This window comes from Mesocricetus auratus, unplaced genomic scaffold (assembly GCF_017639785.1).
Source record: "Mesocricetus auratus isolate SY011 unplaced genomic scaffold, BCM_Maur_2.0 Super-Scaffold_100014, whole genome shotgun sequence".
Lineage (NCBI taxonomy): Eukaryota > Metazoa > Chordata > Mammalia > Rodentia > Cricetidae > Mesocricetus > Mesocricetus auratus.
Window position 1 is genome coordinate 37216661 of NW_024429197.1, and position 19989 is coordinate 37236649.

The 19989-nt window shown below is 44.6% G+C and overlaps 1 protein-coding gene across 2 annotated transcripts; it reads right to left on the reverse strand.

Moving 5' to 3' along the window:
• Positions 1 to 9400: 9400 nt before the first annotated feature.
• On the reverse strand, positions 9401 to 13214 carry LOC110341233 (PRAME family member 4-like). 2 transcript variants are annotated; one of them, XM_040757436.1, is made up of 3 exons: positions 13077 to 13214; positions 10014 to 10325; positions 9401 to 9872 (listed from the first exon to the last, which is right to left on the reverse strand). In XM_040757436.1, the coding sequence occupies exons 2-3, from the start codon at positions 10298 to 10300 to the stop codon at positions 9593 to 9595; spliced, it is 567 nt and encodes a 188-aa protein (XP_040613370.1). In that variant the 5' UTR covers positions 10301 to 10325; positions 13077 to 13214; the 3' UTR covers positions 9401 to 9592. The 2 variants fall into 2 exon arrangements, with proteins under 2 accessions (XP_040613370.1, XP_021083984.2); XM_021228325.2 differs by lacking the exon at positions 13077 to 13214 and adding an exon at positions 11252 to 11304.
• Between the last annotated feature and the right edge of the window lie 6775 nt (positions 13215 to 19989).

Below are 19989 nucleotides of genomic sequence, written 5' to 3' on the forward strand. Positions count from 1 at the left end.
CTCACAGAGACCCACCTGCCTCGGCCTCCTGAGTGCTGGGATTAAAGGCATGCGCCACCACTGCCCTGCCTTCCCAGCACTTTGGAGGCAGATGCAAGAGGATTCCATGCAGCCTAGCCTATATTTTGAATTTCCAGTCAGTCCAGTTTGGGAGGTTTCAAAAACAAAAAACAAACAAACAATATTTTTTTTTGAGGTAAGGCCATTAGATAGTGGGATTTGATCTAGGTCTGGGCCCCTGCTAGAGAAGTGCACTACCTCTGAGCTGCATTCAACTCGTGCATTTCCTCAAATTTTATAGAGAGACAAAGTCACCATGTCCTAGACTGTCCTGGTGCTGAGGTCTGTTTTCCCTCTTGCCCTAGTGCTAGCATTCTTGGAGTGTGCCCCAGCCCAGCTGGCTTCTTTGCATGTCAATCTGAGGCATGGTCTTTCCAAAACACAGGCCGATCCAATTGCATTCCTATAGCCTCAGTCCTCAAATCTCTGTGCCTCATGGCCTCGTTATCAAAAACAATAAAGGGTAGAGGGTTTGTTGGAAAGTATGGGAGCAGCAGCTGGCCCTCTGAAGGAAGGGAGGGAGAGCAGGAGCTAAGCAGAAAGCATGTAGCAGCCAAAGCTTTGACCCTAACCCTCAGGAGGCAGAAGCATGTAGATCTCTAGGAGACTGAGGCTAGTCTTACACAGAGAACTTTAGAGCATCTGGGGCTACATAGTGAGACTTTGTCTCCAAACTTAAATATTTGTTTTCTTTTATTAATGTTGCTGGGCAGCTAATGTGATGGCACAGTTGGCAATAGCAGTTGTCATTAAGCATGATCTGAAGAGGCTAAAGAAAATTCTCCACTTCAGTAAAATGGAAAATTACTGAGTTGCCCCATCCTTGATAGGCAGCTGCACAGTAAGAAAAACATTTCCTGATCATCACTCCCTGGTGGTCCTTTCCCAAGGGCTTACAAGTGTTTTTTGGACACCAAGGTCTTGGAAAAACCCCAAGATTCAAGGTTCCAGGAAGGAAAGACCACACAACAACCAAGCCAGGGCACAGTGACCAAGAGATAGATGATGAGTCAGACAGTTACAAAGCATTAGCAAGGCCACCAGGAAATGATTGATTGAAGGTCCGGTATTGACTGCCAAAAACCCCTTGTACCCCCTCCCTGTTTCCCTTGTGGTTTTAGACTTTAAATACCAGCTGTAACTGATGCTCAGGGTTCACTCCTTTTCGAAGATAGCTGAACCCCGGTGCACTGGCTTAATAAATCCTCTTGCTCTTTGCAACAAACTTTGGCTCCCTGGTGGTCTTTGGATGAGGGTCCTGGGAGAAAGGCCCAATGGTCTTTCAGATCACCTAAGTCCAGTGACAGAATCCATGTGTTTGAAGGAGTGGAACAACTCCCCTGGCTTGCCCTCCCACTCAACTTGTATCCTCCTGTCTCCTCCGTGACTACACACCAGAAATAAATAAACACATATATAAGTGCAGAGAAGAGTTTGGGAGCTGAGAAGGGTGGTGACACAAGCTTAGGGCGTCAGCTTGCATTGCCTGAAGAAGGATTGCCACAAGATTAGTGTAGCATGAAACTTTACCCTTACCAATAGTACCATGGGAGCTGGGAGTCACCATCAGAGTGTCTTGCATTAGACCTGAGGAGTTGAGTGGTACAAGTCTGGAAGCCTTGATGGTAGGAGCTGTGGTATTCTAGGGTGTGAAGAGAGATACATGGAGAAGGACAATGCCCCTGGGTGGGGACCAACTGCAGCATTCTCCTTCAGGGTTCTTCAGTGGTTTGAGTGAGAAAAGTCTCCACAGTCTAGAGCACTTGAGCACTTGTTCCCCCATGGCTGGTACTGTTCAGGGCGGCTTAGGAGGTACAGTCTTGCTGGAAGATGAGATAATACAGCCTCAAGCTGCCTCCAGTTCTCCATCTCTGCTCTGTGAGCATGAGCTCTTGGTTTCCTGTTCCAGGTGCACAATGCTTGCTTTCTGCCTCCCCCCCACCCGCCTTTATCCCCTTGGAACCATAAGCCAAAATAACCTCCTTCTCATACTAGTTGCTTTGGTCATGGGATTTTATCTCAAAAGCAGGAAAGTAATCAGTTCGTTTTCCTGAAACCTTGACACATAGTCAAAGGGGTCTGAACCTTGACCTATACAGGTATCATTTGAGACCAACCGAAATGTTGAAGTCAAACAACTATCTCATCCATTGAAGACTTGAGGCAGGAGCATGGAAATTTCTACCTGCCTATGCTGTAAAACAAATGATTAAAAACCTTGTCTCAAAATAAAAAGTTATTGCCGGTGGTGGTGGCGCATGCCTTTAATCCTAGCACTTGGGAGGCAGAAGCAGCCTCGTGTACAAGAGCTAATTCTAGGACAGCCTCCAAAGCCACCCCTGTCTTGAAAAACCAAAAATAAATAAATAGATACAAATAAATGAGTTATTACCAATGGCTGGGAGCAGGATATGAAAGCAAAGGGCTGATGTGGCACACACACACCTGGCTTTAGGTCAATCTAAAGGACGAATATCTACACAGCACCAATTTTTTTTTTTTTTGGTTTTTCGAGACAGGGTTTCTCTGTAGCTTTGGAGGCTGTCCTGGAACTCACTTTGTAGACCAGGCTGGCCTCGAACTCGCAGAGATCCGCCTGCCTCTGCCTCCCGAGTGCTGGGATTAAAGGCGTGCACCACCAACGCCCAGCTATACAGCACCAATTTTAGAAATATAGAACTGTGATAACTAGGGCATGGTTGTACAGACCTTTAATCCCAGTACTTGGGAGACAGAGTCAGGCTGAGTTCAAGGTCAGCCTGATTGACAAAGTTCCTGGACAGCCAAAGTTACACAAGAAACCCTCTCAGGAGACACATAAAACAAACAAATGTGATAATTATGTAATGAGAATCAAACCAAGAACTTCTCACATGCCAAGCCAGGAACCTCCACCCTGTTTAGATTTCCATCCTTCTTTCCTCCCCATAGTCTAGGGAAGGCATTCAGTGCCCCACACGAGGAGAGCACTATCTCTCCAGCTTCTGCTTAGATTTTTTTTTCTTTTGGATTTTCGAGACAGGGTTTCTCTGCGGCTTTGGAGACTGTCTTGGAACTTGCTCTGTAGACCAGGCTGGCCTCGAACTCACAGAGATCCGCCTGCCTCTGCCTCCCAAGTGCTGGAATTAAAGGTGTGTGCCACCGATGTCTGGCCTGCTTAGATTTTTAATTTTAGGGTTTTTTTTTTGAGACAGAGTTTCTCTGTGTAACAACCCCGACTATCCTGGAACTCATTGGACATGGTCCTATTAAGCTTTCCAGTCTGTCATTGACCTTAAGATGGTACAGTCAGGACTAGAGAACTGGCTCAGTAGTCTGGCAACTTGAGCTCAAGACCTGAAATGTAGATAAGGAAAGCTGGAAAGGGGAGGTTGACTCAATGATGTTGTCAATGCAGAGCATGGGAGCACCCCACATATCACAGAGAGAGAGAGAGAGAGAGACAAGAAGGCACACACAGAAAGACAGACATACTCAGATACAGATAGATAGACAGACACTTACAAAAGAATAAAGTTTATAAGTATGTAGCCCAATAATCCTGTGCTAAATGCCATTGTAGTTTTGTGCTAACCTCGAACTCAGAGATTCACCTGCCTCTGCCTCCCAAGTGCTTGAATTAAAGGTGTGCACCACCAACGCCTGGCTATGTATGTCTACATAACATCTGCAGTGCCCACAAAAGCCAGAAGAGGCGACTGAATGCCCTGTGAATAGAGCTTACAGGTGATCATAAGCCACCATGTGGGTCTTGGGAATGGAACTCTGGACCACTGGAAGAGCAGCCAGTGCTCTTATCCACTGAGCCATCTCTCCAGCCCCAAGGGGAGTTATTTACAAATATATGTGCATATTCATACACATATATACACATTTGAAAGAAAGTGAGGGGAGTTTAGAAGGAGAACAAAAAGGAGAAATCACGTAATTATATTTTAATCTCAAATATAAAAAAATCATTGAAATATTATTTATTTGTTTGTTTCATGTGTATATGTATGGGTGTTTTACAGAGGACCCAAGTTTAAATCCTCGCATCTATGTTAGGCATTCACTTGTCTGCAACTTCAGAAAAATCTAACACCTCTGGTCTCCACAGGCACCAGGATTCATGTGTGCATCCCTACATACAAACCCAAACCCAGAAACATAGTGTAAAAAAGGGTTTTGTAAAAAGAAAATGTCATAATCAAACCCATCAGTTTGTATGACATAAAAATACTAATGGTGAGGGTTAGTGGCATAGCCTAGTTGGTAGAACCCCAACCTAGTATACATCAAGCCCTGGGGGTGAAGGCAAAACAGAATAAACTGGGTGTGGGGTCACATGCTTGTAATTCCCAAACTCAGTAGAAAGAAGCTAGAGCATCAGAAGTTCAGGGTCCTTCCCTAATGTGTAGCTAGTCTCTTGCCAGCCTGGGCTACATGGATCCCTACAAACAAGCAAACAAACAAAGCAGAGGAAAAAAGTAGGTAGTGGTGGCACATACCTTTAATCCCAACATTCTGGAGGCAAAGGCAGGCAGGTCTGTGAGTTCAATGTCAGCCTGGTCTACAGTGTGAGTTCTAGAACAGCCAGGGCTACATAGAGAGACCCCATCTCAAGAAAAAGGAAAAGCCAGGCAGTGGTGACTCAAGCCTTTAATCCCAGCATTGGGGAGGCAGAGGCAGGTGGCTCTGAGTTTCAGACTAGTCTGATCTACAAAAACAGTTGGACCGTCTCAGCTTGATCAACTAACCAGTTCAGCTACTCTTTCAATATTAAAAATACTCAACGACCTGGAAACAAACCAAAAAACTCTGGAGGAAGGGCAGGAGGTCAGCATTTAGTATCTCATCAAACAGGGTTTGAGAATTGTTACATCTTTAAAAATTTAAAGCTTTAATGAACAATCTGGTTCATAGACGTTCCCCCCACTGTAACCTCCCTCTGGATCTGTCCATTTAAAATCAGAGATGGGTTGACTCACTTCTGCTAACAGGAAGCTGAAGAATGCATCTTTCAGGTCCAAGACATCGAATGTCTGCTTCTCCAGATGAATCAGACTCATGAGAGTCAGGGTTACTTCACAGGCAGGAGACAGGTATTCCAGGGTGGGTGGCATGGCAGCAGGATGCCTCTTTCTCCAAGCCAGGCAATACGCACTTCAATGTCCCTGTTTGTTTCCAGGTCGTTGAGTATTTTTAATATTGAAAGAGTAGCTGAACTGGTTAGTTGATCAAGCTGAGACGGTCCAACTGTTTTTGTAGATCAGGCTAGTCTGAAACTCAGAGCCACCTGCCTCTGCCTCCCCAATGCTGGGATTAAAGGCTTGAGTCACCACCACCTGGCTAAAAGAAACTCTTAACAAAACTCTCATTAGAGTCCAGCAAAAGGAAAATTGACCTTCCTTTGCTTTGTGCCTGCCTGCATATAGGAAGGGATTTCACCTCATCCACTGCTTCCCTGACTCAGAGACAAGCAGTGGGGAGAACTCTCTAACTATTCCTTTCTTGCTACAGCCCCTCCAGTCCCCCAAGCAGGCAATTCATTGGAGTTTCTAAGAGAACAATCCAAAATCCACCACCAGTTTAAGCATCTGGTGTGATTCTGACTCAATCACAAAGACCAACTGGGAATGCAGCAGACTTAGGCTCCTAGACCTTAGCACAACCATATCTATCATAGCAGTACCATTCAGGCTATAAAACCCAGCATGCAGAGAATAACACCTGCCAAAACAACAAAGGCCCAGCCCACCCAATTCCATAAGTCTCTACGTGTACTAGCCTTGCTTTTTGTCTACTCTAGTCCCTCTATTCATTAACTGTTCTTGCAAACTCAAGTGTGCCTACCCAGGCATGCATAACCAGGGTGTTTTAAAGCTCACCCTGATAAAGGTACCAAGCCACATTGGGATCCTGAAGACACAGTGTAATTGCCAACTGACTAAAAGACTTTCTACTGGCTTAAACCCACGTGCAAGTAGTCTTCTATGGTGGACTCAGGAGGTTATAAGAGTTCAGGTCAGCCGGGCGTTGGTGGCTCACGCCTTTAATCCCAGCACTCGGGAGGCAGAGGCAAGAGGATCTCTGTGAGTTCGAGGACAGCCTGGTCTACAGATCGAGTTCCAGGACAGCCTCCAAAACAATACAGAGAAACCCTGTCTTGAAAAAAAAAAAGAGTTCAGATCAGTGTGATGCTCAGACTGAAGCCTTATCAGACTAAACAAAACACAAAAAAGGCTGAGTGGACCAATTATAATGACAGATATGAGATCTGGCACTATTGGGAAGGCAATAGTCCTAGGTCCTAAATCTGTGGATCCAATTTCCAAGCTAGAAAAGGAGAAGAACTCCCAAAAAAATGAGTTAACTGCTAAGATTTCTGTACATAAATATAATTACAAACTTATCTTCCAAATAGGCTGAGTGAAGTAGCTCAAATGGTAAAAGCTCATCTAGTATGCTGAAGACACTGACTCCTTTGTCCAGCCCCTCAATATGCTAACACCAACATCACTACCACCACACTGGGCATAGTGCAGAAGGTCTGTATTCCAGCATGTGAGGTGGGGTGGAAGGATCAGGTGTTCAGTTCAAGGTCATCTAGCTAGATAACACCTACCCAGCCAGAAATTAAACATAGGAAACACCATCCTAAAGTATTGATTTGGATCTCAGGCAGCTTTGTTGTCCTCCCAAGGTTCTTTGCTTTCTTTGTAGTCCTAGGGAATAAACTAGGGTTTTTTCAACTCCAGAATGGTTCGTGGTACAGGAAACAGTACCTGGCTTAGGCCACCAAATCAGTGTCACATGAAGACCAGCTGTGCTCTGGCCTCATCATGGCAATGATTGCCAAGGCAGGTCTTTTACAGTCATACAAAGAAACACAGGGTGTGGTGGCCCACACCTTTGTCCAGCACTAGAAGCAGATCTCACTGGAGTGGAGGCCTACTTGATCTACAGGAGGAGTCTGAGGACAGCCAGGGCTTTAGAGAAACCCTGTCTCAAACAAAAGAGGAGGAAAAGTAAAAGAAGAGACAAGAAAACCCTAGTGTTCATGCAGACTTCATGGATGGGTTCTAGTCTACGATGGTCTCAGTTCATTCTCCTGCATGGAGATCTAATGAACCTGTACACACCCTATCACATACTCTGTCATGGAGAAGACTATGATTACTGAGACTGAGGTCATCTTTGGCTACATAAACAGTTTCAGATAGGCCTGAGTTACTGTTAAATCATATCTAGAAAAAATGAAAGTAAACAAGACAATAAATTCCAGAGTTTGTAGTCAAGAACCATGGATGGGCCTGGGATCTTGACCATGGTCACTTTTCACACTTTGCCAAATTGAGATCTTATTCAATCACTTCCCAACACAGAGTTTTATTAATATAAAATTTATGTTGTCGGGTGTTGGTGGCACACGCCTTTAATCCCAGCACTCAGGAGGCAGAGGCAGGCAGATCTTGGAGTTCAAGGCCAGACTGGTCTACAAGAGCTAGTTCTAGGACAGCCTACAAAACAATACAGAGAAACCCTGTCTCAAAAAACCAAAAGATTTGTTGGCTGGGCATTGGTAGTGCATGCCTTTAATCACAGCACTCGGGAGGCAGAGGCAGGCATATCTTGGAGTTCAAGGCCAGCCTGGTCTACAAGAGCTAGTTCCAGGACAGCCTCCAAAGCCACAGGGAAACTCAATCTTAAAGAAAAAATATGTTTTGAGACAACATCTTCCCTTGTGGCTAAGATTGATCTGATACCAACTCTCAGCAAAACTCCTGCCTCAGGCTTCCTCCTGTTAGCACTATTGTTTTGAGCCAATGCCCCCTGGCTGAGCATTATTCATATGAACCACGTGGTTCTGAGTATGAGTCAGATTTTACTCATGACAATAGACATGCACAAAATCTAAAATACCAGGTGTCTTATGGTTTCTATTGCTGCAATGATTATTGACTGACCAAAAGCAAGCTGGGAAGGAGAGAATTTCTTTGGGTTACACTTCCACATCACAGCCCACCATTGAAGGAAGTCAGGATAGGAACCCAAAGGGCTGGAACTTGGAGGCAGGAGCTAATGCAGAGGACACTGAGGGATGCAGCTTACTGGCTTGCTCCCCATAGCTTGCTCTCAGCCTGTAATTTTATAGAACAAAGGACCAAGAGCCCAAGAGTCACTCCAGCTGCAATGAGCTGGCCCCTCTCCATCACTAAGAAAATGCCCTACCTGGGGAATGGTGGTACAAGTCTTTAATTCCAGCACTCAGGAGGCAGACAGATCTCCAAAAACTCCAGAGAAACCCTGTCTCAAAAAAAAAAAAAAAGAAGAAGAAGAAAAAGGAAAAAAAAAGGAAATGCCCTAGAGTTAAGATCTTTTAGAAGCAGTCTCTCACCTTTCCACAATCCTGAAATCAGTTCTGGAATAAAGTTGACTGCTCTGTGACCTGCTCTCTTCACTACTCAGGTCTCAGGTTACAGGAGCATGACTAGAACCCATTGATGTTATGCAAGGGTTTTGGAGTTGTAGCCCAGTGGGGGAGAGAGCTTGCTTGCCTAGAATCACAAACCCTGGGCAATCACTTCAGCACTACCATGACCTACATGTGGAACAACCTGCTATCCTCCAATTCAAGATTTGAGGCATGAGGATCAGAAGTTAAAGGCCATTGTTGGCTATACCAAATAGGAGGACAGAGGGGCTACACAAAACTGGTTCTCAAAACAATTTCAAAAATGTCCTCAGGCAGTGGTGGCTCAAGTTTTTGGGACATAGAGGATACAGGCAGATATCTGTGAGTCCCAGGCCAGCCTGGAAAAACAGCCAGAGCTACACAAAGAAACTCCATCTCAAAAAACCAAAACAAATGAATGGTGTCTAGCAGGGAGTCAGCCCTGGTTCTGTCAAAAGATGGTTTCAGAGATCAGCCAACACCCTGACTAGAGAAATGAAATCAAGTCTGGGACCTGAACCAGGTGATATTACATAACTTTAATCCCACCATCTTGAGAGAGGATGGAAGATCTGAGTTTGAGGCTAGCCTGGTCTCCATAAAGAGTTACAGGCCGCCAGGCCTTGGTGGCGCATACCTTTAATCCCAGCACTCGGGAGGCAGAGGCAGGTGGATCTCTGTGAGTTTGAGGCCAGCCTGGTCTACAAAGTGAGTTCCAGGACAGCCTCCAAAGCCAAAGAGAAACCCCGTCTCGAAAAACCAAAAAAAAAAAAAAAAGAGTCACAGGCTATGCAAGAACTACAACAATGATATAAGATGGCTCACACTTATATGAAGTAAACAGTATTGTCATTTCTTTGAGTCTGTTTTAGGCAAACAAAAAAATTAAAAAGAAAAAATCAATCATGGTTGTACATTCTTTAATTTCATGTTCTATAGGAAAGACTGGCCAAAATCTATGTGATGAAGACCATAGTTTAAGGTTAAGTGCAGACTGGACTTACTGAGGGCAAAAGGTGCAGCATCCATGATGCATATGTGACTTAAGATTCAGAGAGGTCCTAAGAAAGAAATCCAACTGCTCTGTCTGTACTTTCATTTCTTTTTAGGAACCAAGTTAAAAAAATAAATTCGCACAATGTCTTTTCTCAGACTGAGCCATTGTAGGAAACAACTATTGTAGTCCTTGAGAGTTTGAAACATGAGGGTATATTCAGCTAACACCTGCAATTTTGGCTTCTTTCCCTCTGTTGTGGGATCTTTCTCCAATGGTTCCTTCTTCTTCTGTGAAGGGAAACCATTCTCTGTTCCAACACATCGTTCCCAGAAGCCATGCTCGATGTAGTGCAGATTGAGCACTCGTAGTCTGCACCTCCTGTGGGTCAAACATGAAGAGGTTCAGATGACATTGGTAATCTTACAGTTGTAATCTTACAGATCCTACATCTCAACCTCCCAGCACTACATTAACTTTGAATTCCACCCATTCATTCCATGCCAACACAGACTCACTCACCTGGGCCAAACAGTCTCGTTAATCAGCCAATCCATTCCATCCAGCACAGCCTGGAAGTTATCTGCTTCAACATAGTGTATCAGAGACCCAAGAGGGAGGCAGGGGAAGGGCCATGATGTTACCATGGTCTTCACTATCTTTGTTTGTCGATTGATGAAGGCCTGCTCAAACAGTGGTGGGAAGAGCACGATGGGCAGGTCATCCAGAAGAGACAGGGTCAAATCTTCATCTTTCAACAGCCCTCTAATGGCCAACTGTTGGAGAGTGGGCACATCCTGGAAGCTCATCCTGGTGGATTCAGGTAAGGGTATCCTGTGGAAGTATCCAGAAAGATATCTTTTCAGAATAAAGCTTAGAAAGGCCTTTGCTCCTCCAATTATTTTGTTTTGTTTTTTTGTTTGTTTTTTGTTTGTTTGTTTTTTGTTTGTTTGTTTTTTGTTTGTTTGTTTTTTGTTTGTTTGTTTTTTGGTTTTTGTTTTTTGGTTTTTGTTTTTTGGTTTTTGTTTTTTGGTTTTTGTGTTTTGGTTTTTGGTTTTTGGTTTTTGTTTTTTGGTTTTACGACGAGACAGGGTTTCTCTGTATTGTTTCTGAGGCTGTCGGTCCAGCCCAGCCTCGAACTCACAGAGATCCGCCTGCCTCTGCCTCCTGAGTGCTGGGATTAAAGGCGTGCACCACCACAGCCTGGCTGCTCCTCCAATTATAAAAATCACCTCAGGGTCAGAGTCACTGCCCAGACGTTAAAAACCAGGTTTTCCCATTTGACTTTCTACCTTATGCTGTCACAGCTATAGCTCCATAAGACAGCATGGAGGACTGTGGGTCAGCCATATGAAGTGTGCCTTATTCTACCCAATTCCAACCCCCGCTGCACTGAGTCCCACTCTACTGGGGAGTGGGTAACCTGGAGAGAATGGATCTTTATCCTGTTATGGTGAACCCTTGCTCCATAAGATCCTCAAAGAGAAACTATCCCTGTGAAATCTTCCTTCTATCATTCTCTCTTCAACTCAAGGGGCCTGTCTGAGAACAATCTGTGAAATGGGTATAGTTATATTTCTTTTAAGAACCTGAGTTTTCCCAGGCACACACCTTTAATCCCAGCACTAGGGAGGCAGAGGAAGGTGGATCTTTGAGCTCAAGGCCAATCTGGTCTACAGAGTGAGTTCCAGGACAGCCTCTAACACAATACAGAGAAACCCTGTCTCGAAACCCACCCTCCCCAAAAGAAAAAAAAAAACCTGAGTTTTGGGCTGGAGAGATGGCTCAAAGGTTTAGATCACTGGTTACTGGTTACTCTTCCAGAGGTATTGTGTTCAATTCTCAGCAACCACAGGATGGCTCACAATCTGGTGCCCTCTTCTGGCCTGTAGGGATACATGCAGACAGAATAATGCATAACAAATAAATAAATAAATAAAACTTTTAAAAGTTAAAAAACAAAAAAAACCTGACGAGTCCTGGAGATTGGGTGGCTTGGGAGGGGGTTATCCAGTACTTGGAGACAGAGGTAGGAGATTTCAGTAACATCCAGGCTGCCTAGTCTAAAAAAACAGTTCCAGAACAGCCAAGCAATATTACACAGAAAAACCCTGTCTTAAAAATAAGCAAACTGCTGGCTGTTGGTGGCACATATCTTTAATCCCAGCACTCAGGAAGCAGAGGCAGGCAGATTTGAGTTCGAAGCCAGCCTAGTCTACAGAGCGAGGTCCAGGATAGCCTCTAAAACAATAGAGAGAAACCCTGTTTTGAAAAACAAAAACAAACAAACAAAAAACAGAAAAAAACAACCACCAACAAAATATCCAGAAATAAGGGCTGGAGAGAGAGCTCTGGCAGAGGATGTGAGTTTGGTTTCCAGCACCCATGTGGTGGTCCTAAGCAAAGACTTCCAGTCCATGGGGATTGCATGTTTCTTATGACCACCTAAGGCATCAGACACATGTGTTACAAAGCACTCACATGAAATAATCTTTAAAATTATTTTTAAAAGTCAGGAGTATTAAGCTGATCTGAAAAACAAGAGACTAGAATTGGGTTAGCCTAGGCACAAACACCAGAATTAGGAGGCTGAGTCATGGGGAGACACATTCTTGAACCTCCAACATTTCAGAAAGTCAAACAAGAGGATTACAATTCCAGCCAGCATGAGCCACAACAAAGATGCTGTTCCTCTATGCAGGATTTCTCTGTAGCCCTGGCTGTTCTGGAACTCACTATGTAGATCAGGTCAGCCTCAAACTCAGAGATCCACCCGACTCTGCCTTTTTTTTGTTTGTTTGTTTTTCGAGACAGGGTTTCTCTGTGGCTTTTGGAGGCTGTCCTGGAACTAGCTCTTGTAGACCAGGCTGGCCTCAAACTCAGAGATCCGCCTGCCTCTGCCTCCCGAGTGCTGGGATTAAAGGCGTGCGCCACCAACGCCCGGCCCGACTCTGCCTTCTTAATACTGGAATTAAAGGTGCGCAACAGCACACCTGGACTCTAAGGTGGATTTTTAGGCAATTGTTTAAAATTATGTTTTATCATATTGTAATGTGGAGGTACTCATTCATGCCATCTGCCATCGATGGTTTTCTGTGGAAATGAGAACAACTTGACAGAGACGGCACTTTCCTTCTGTCATGCAGTTTGCAAGGAACAAAACCCTGGCACAAGAAAAACAAAACTGTCGTTAAGTGGCGGCGCATGCCTTTAATCCCAGCACTTGGGAGGCAGATGCAGGCAGATCTCTGTGACTTTGAGACCAGCCTGGTCTAGAGAGTGAGTTCCAGGACAGGTTCCAAAACAATAGAGAAACCCTCTTTTGAGAAACCAAAACAGAAAAACAAAACCATCAATTCACATACAAATGACACTTGAGATGAAGACAAATCTGCCATTGGAGCCAAAAATCAGCCTCCAGTCTGTTAATCAGGAGAGAGAGAGAAAGGGTTTTTCTGTGTAACAGCTCTTGGCTGTTCTGGAACTCTTTGTAGACCAGGCAGCCTGGAAGTCTAATATTCCCAGTGGGGAGTGACTGGATTGAGTGAGATGGATTGGGTATCCTCAAATGGGTGAGGAACTTACCAGATGCAGGCACTGGTGACAGGTCTCCTAGTCCCAGCAGGGTCAACAGGTGACTCTAAGATCCCAAGTTTCTTCTCTGGCTCCTCTAAGGCTTTTACTCACCCATCCTTCGCTTCTCCAGTTCACAGCCTTCTGTAGCAACCACAGGCTGCCAAGTCATCATATTGCTTGACACTCCGCCCATTTAATACTAATCAGGATTAGGTGCGTAGAGATTGACTTAATTGATCACCCTCAGGTCCACTGAAGAGAGGCTAGGGAGAAAGACAAGAACCCATTCGTAGGCTGGGTGGTGGTGGCACACGCCTTTAATCCCAGAACTTGGGAGGAAGAGGCAGGTGGATCTCTGTGAGTTCATAGGCCAGCCTGATCTACAGAGCGAGTTCAAGGACAGCCTCCAAAACAATACAGGAAAACCCTTCCTTCTTTTCTTCTTCATGAAATTTCTGTTTTGAGTCAGGAACTTTATGTATCCTAGGTTGATCTAGAATGTTCTAAGTAGGCTGTGATAGGCAGGAACATATAGCATGTCCTCTGTCCCTGTCTCACCAACACTGGTGTTACAGGAGATAGCCTCAAAGCCCACTTTATTTATACATACATTCTGTGACAGGCTCTCATAATATAGTTATGCTGGGACCCAAAACCAGAGAGCAATTTTGTCTGCAGGAGTGTGGGTTAGGATGTCCAAGGCTGGAAGCTTCTGAAGGTGGAAATTGTGACTCCATGTTGATGACCATCTGTAGCTTTTGACTCTTCACTATGTATTTATTCTTCACTCATGGCAGCCTAGAAACCAGCCAGCATCCCGATCCTCTCATTTATAACAGAATCATCCAAGACCCAGGGACATGTTACAGGTTTACAATACCAGCTACTCAGGAGGCTCAGACAGGAGAGTGATAAATTCAGGGTCTGTACATAGGAACCTCATAACCAACCTTATCACTTACAAAAACTCTGCCTCAAAAGACAGAAGTTGCTGGACAGAATTGCATACATCTTTAATCCCAGCCCCCTAGAGGCAGGGAGTTCCCTGTGAGGTGAAGAAGAGCCTGGTCTATGCTGGGTGGTAGTGGCCCATGTCTTTAATGCTATCACTTGGGAGGCAGAGGCAGGTGGATCTCTGTGACTTGAAGGCCAGCCTGGTCTACAGACAGAGTTCAAGGACAGGGTCCAAAAGGTATACAGAAAAACCTGGTCTGAAAAAACAAACAAACAAAAAACAAAACAAAACAAAACAAAAAACCCCAAAAACAAAACCCTGGTCTACATTGTCAGTTGCAGTCAGCCAGTGCTAGAGGTGAGACACTGAAAACAGTAAGGCAAGGTAGGGCAGGGTGGGAATGGGACACACCTTTAATTCCAGCCCTTGGGATGCAGAGCCAGAGGCATTTCTGAGTTAGAGTAGAGTTTGGTCTACAGAGAGTTCCAGGATACCTAGGGCTATACAGAGAAACCTTGTCTAGAAAACAAAAGCAAAATAAAGCAAACAAACAAAACCAAGACCATTTTTTTCCAAAACAGGGTTTCTCTGTAGTTTTGTAGCCTGTCCTGGAACTCGCTCTGTAGACCAGTCTGGCTTCCAACTAGACAGATCTGCCAGTCCCTGCCTTCCCAGTGCTGGGAGAAGGCGTGTACCATAACTGTCAACAAACATTTTTGTTTGTTGTTTTGTTTTACAAACACAAGATTCCTCTGTATAACAGCCCTTTGTAGGCCAGTGGGCCTCCAACTCAGAGAAGAGATCCATCTGACTCTGCCTGCCAAGGGCTGGGATTAAAGGTGTGTGCCGCTACACCCTGTCAACATCAAAAATTTTAATACCTAGAGAGCTGGGCCATCTTGAGCACACTCACCTTGCCTATAAGATGTCATAGATAAAACATGAAACTCAAAAAGGGAAAGGGAAAGCAAGGTTGGAGGCAAGGTCTACATAGTGAGTTCCAGGAGGCCAAAGCTGGGCATTGAAATCCTGCATTAATAAAGGAAAGGAAACAAAAAGGAAAGTAGGGTGACTTGCCCTTCTAATCCCAGTATTCCAGAGGCAGAGGCAAAAGGGTCTCTGTGAGTTCAAGGCTCTATAGTCTCAGGGGCAGCCAGCCTGGTCTCCATAGTGAGTTCCTGAAAAGCCAGAGCTATAGGATAGAGTCTGTCTCAAAAAATATAGATGGCTGTTTGCTTTTTCCTCCTTCCTTTCTTCTTTATTTTCCTTTTTTGTTGCTGTTTCTTGTTGGTTTCACGTTCTCTCTCGAGACCCCATTTCTCTATGTAGTACCCCATTTCTCTATGTAGTACTGACTGTCCTGGAACTCACTCTGTAGACAAGAATGACCTCAACTCAGAGATCTACCTGCCTCTTCCTCTGGAGTGCTGGGATTAAAGGCATGTGCCACCACCTGGCTTTTTGTTTTAAAACTATCTTTCTAAGTAGCCCTGGGTGTGTTAAAACTCACTAAGTAGACCAGGGTGGCCTTGAACTCACAGAGATCCCCTATCTCTTCCCCCAAGTTCTGGGATTAAAGCTTTCCACCACCACACCCAGCAAAGAATTCTGTCTTAATTTAGATTAACTCACTCTAGGTAGACTGAGATAGAAGGATTGCATATTTGACTAAGTCTGGTCTAAATAGTAATGGCCAATCTGGGCTAGAGAGCAAGATTCTACCTGCAGCCGGGCATTGGTGGCGCACGCCTTTAATCCCAGCACTCGGGAGGCAGAGGCAGGCAGATCTCTGTGAGTTCGAGGCCAGCCTGGTCTACCGAGCTCCAGGACAGCCTCCAAAACAATACAGAGAAACCCTGTCTTGAACAAACCAAAAAAAAAAAAAAGATTCTACCTGCAAAGAAAACAAAATGCCAGAAAGCCTAGTATAGCTGGTACCGTCCTCCTTTGATTCCAGGATTTTAGATGCAGAAGTAGGAGAATTTCTGTGAGTCTGTGGACAGCAAGGTCCAGGTCATCCAGGGCTACTTAGTGTCACTGTGTTTCAAAGACAACAACAAGGAAAAAGAGAAAAAACAGCTTTTTGTCATGGTGAGGACCACCTGGGACTTCAGGTGTATCTCCCCACCTGTTCTTCCTGTCATGGTGGGGTTATAACTGGAGTTATTCTGCATGTTGGCTACACATTCTACCAATTGGGCTCCAACCACAGACCCTGGTTCTGATGAATTTTGAGATCATGAGTTCATGGCATCATCTCCACTCATCAGCAATCACAATATTTTCTCATTCTCCACAGACACTAGGTCACAACATTTTAACACTGGTGAGCAGGTTAATGTCTAAGACAGACCTCAGGCAGTGAGCATCCAGTTTCTACAGAGCTCAAACTGCAACCAGGGAAAAGCATATCTTAAAACTGTTGCGCCAGAAGACTCTTAGAAGATCCCAATTTTATTTGAATCTTACAATCCTCTATCTGTTGTGCCCAAGTTGCAAAGTCCTCAGAGACCCCCAGGAGGACAGACCCACTAAATTGTAAAAGCAATGTTTTAATTGTATTGATTGTTCATCCAACCATGACAGGGACCCCATCTGGCTAGCTGGCACAGCAGCCTCCAGAGGGAGTGAAATTCTCTGTCTACTGCTAGGTTTTAAAACAAATACAGGATTACATCAATAGGTATGGGTTGGTTTCTGATTGGTTGACATTGGGAACAATTACGAGAATTTTTCAAAGTCATACTTTGGCATGAAATACCTGTGTACCATATATTTTCATTGATCAGTGCTGAGGGGGAACATTCTGTGGTTTCTATGCCATTGTCTTATTATTTGCAGGTGTCCTGTTGTACATAGATACCAATAATTTTTAGAACTATATCCTGGAGACTACAGGGGAGGTTTTGGTCTCGCTTAGAGTTTCTTGTGTTCAGTTTTGGCCCTAGGATCTGGGAGGACAGAGGATCTGGAGTTTCCTTCTGTCAGAGGCCTTTGTATCTTTTCTGTAGCATGTCATGGCTGTTAAAGCAGGGGGCTGAGTGAAGGTCTGGTCCCTTTATTTCTAGATTATTAGAAGTGAAGCCCTTGAGTTTAGTTTACCCCTTTAATATCCATGTGTTACATGGATGTCTTGAACCAGGAGGAAGGAAAGCGACAATACTTATGGAATCCAAAGTCTTTAATAAGTCACCATATAAGAGGGGGAACATAGAATAGGGTGTACTGATCAATCTGGGCTGCAGGACAAGGACAGGAGCCTTGTTCTTCTGGTAGTCCCCAACAATGGCAGAAGTGGATTTCATTAACACAAAACCCACAACCCTTTGTTGCCAAGTTATAGTTACATTTTTCACCAATCAGAACTCAGGGGTTATGGGTTTTCCCTAGGTACTCCATCATTGCCACCTGCTCTTTTTCTGTGGGATTTGAGCTGCACCTGATTCTACTGATCATTTAAATACCATCAGACTCTCTATCTTTCTGTTTACCAGTAAAGACTCAGGAGCCAGGTGTTGGGTGAAAACATGGTAGATCAGAGAAGCTGAGAGGCAAGTAACAAACCTTGTTTTTTTGTTTTTTTGTTTTTTTTTGGCCAAAGATCCAGTAAGAGATGTATTTCCCCACTCATCCCAAACTCAAAAGACTCGGAATCTTTGAGTACCTTCCTACTCCTTCCGGTGAGTCTCCTTATCCACATTCCTAACTTCTCTGTGGCTAATTCTGGTGTAGTAGTTCCTGGCTGTGCCCCCTGATATAAGGTTAATTTTCTTTTTTCTTTTCTTTTTTTTTTTGGTTTTTGGCGACAAGGTTTCTCTGTGGCTTTGGAGGCTGTCCTGGAACTAGCTCTTGAAGACCAGGCTTGTCTCCAACTCGCAGAGATCCACCTGCCTCTGCCTCCCGAGTGCTGGGATTAAAGGCATGTGCCACCACCTCCCGGCAAGGTTAATTTTCTTAACAGAATCTCAGAGTTTCTCAGTGTCTTTAAATATCCCACAGCAACAGACAACTGACACAGAATGTTCTACCAGTTAATTCATTCTTTTTGTTGTTAGGTATAGCCATATTATCTTAGAGAACTAAGGGACATAACAGACTGTTTCTGTTGTTTAGGGAGGAACTTGGTCAGGAATTGGAAGGTTTCCAGGACCCCTAAAATGGGGAACCTGAACTCTGTTTCATCTAACAGGTAGATGAAGTCTAAATGGCACCACTCAGTAAAAAGTACAGTTGCCTGCTCCTATGACACAGAACCACTATTTTCCATGTCAACTTTGACCCCTCCAATCTAGACCTCCTACATCATATCCCACTCTCAAGGCAAAACACACTATTCTATATCATCTTGAGGAGCAATGACTCCCTTGGATTTCATTCCTCAGAGAACAGAAATAACTTCCCCAATCCCTGCCAAAAAAAGACTAAGTCTGGTCTCAGGTCAGAAATCCAGAGATCATGAAATTCAGGGCACTTACATGTTTAAAATAGATTCAATAATCTGCACTTTACCTTTCATTTCTATGTCATAACCCTTTTTTTCCTTTTGGAAGAGATCTATGAATTAAACTCCATATAATCTGTTTTTATTTTATTTTATTTTATTTGGCTTTTCAAGACAGGGTTCCTCTGTAGCTTTGGAGGCTGTCCTGGAACTCACTTTGTAGATCAGGCTGGCCTCAAACTCACAGAGATCCGCCTGCCTCTGCCTCCAGAGTGCTCAGATTAAAGTCGTGCACCACCAATGCCCGGCCCTGTTTTTATTTTTTAACTAGGAGCAATAACAATTTGTAACTAACACCTCTTTTTTTATTTAACCTGCATTTGTATTTAAATTAGAAACAAGCTTCCTAGGCCTAAGTAATCTATTGAGCCTTGGGCAGTAGATCAGTACTCATCCCGAGTATACACACGGACTTTGGACTCCCATCCAACAATGTGTGGTGCACTCTCACCCTGAACTCTTGGGGGAGGGTCTAGGCCCTGCCATGTATGAAATGACAACTATGGACTCCCCCATGGAAGGCCTCACCCTCCCTGGGGAAATGAGGGGATAATGGGGGCGTTGGGGGGAGGGCACAGGAGGAGGGGAGGGGAAGGGAGAGGGACCTAGAACTGACTTGTGAAGCAACCTTGTTTCTTATCTAAATTTAAACTGAAAAAAAAAAAAGAAACAAGCTTCCTAGCCGGGCATTGGTGGCTCACGCCTTTAATCCCAGCACTCAGGAGGCAGAGGCAGGCGGATCTCTGTGAGTTCAAGGCCAGCCTGGTCTACTGGGCGAATTCCAGGACAGCCTCCAAAGCCACAGAGAAACCCTGTCTGGAAAAACAACAAAAAAAAATAGAAAAAAAAGAAACAAGATTCCTTCACATGTCAATCCCAGTTCTCTCACACTCCTCTCCTCCTCTGTACCCCCAACCCCCCAACCTCCCACCCACTCTCTAAGGATTGTGAGTCCCTTTATGGGGGGGTCTTCAAAGTCTGTCATGTCATCCCAGGGCAGGGGCTAGGCTCTCTCCCATGTGTCCAGGCTGAGAGAGCATCCCTTCATGTGGTATGGGCTCCCAAAGTCCATTTGGATGACAGGGATAAATACTTATCTATTGTCTGAAGCCCCAAATAATGCTGAGACCTTCATATTGACACCCACATTCAGGAGGTCTGGATCAGTCCCATGCTGACCTCTCAGCTATCAGTCTGGGGTCCATGAGCTCCCCCCTTATTCAGATCATCTGTTTCTGTGGGTTTCACCAGTGTGGTCTTGACCCCTTTGCTCATAATTCCTCCCTCTCTGCAACTGGTTTCCAGGAGTTCAGCTCAGTGTTTAGCTGTGGGTGTCTGCCTCTACTTCTATCAGCTACTGGATGGAGGCTCAATGATGGCATACAAGGCAGTCATCAGTCACATTATTGGAGAAGGGCATTTAAGGTAGCCTCTCCACTATTGGTTAGATTGCCAGTTGGTGTCAT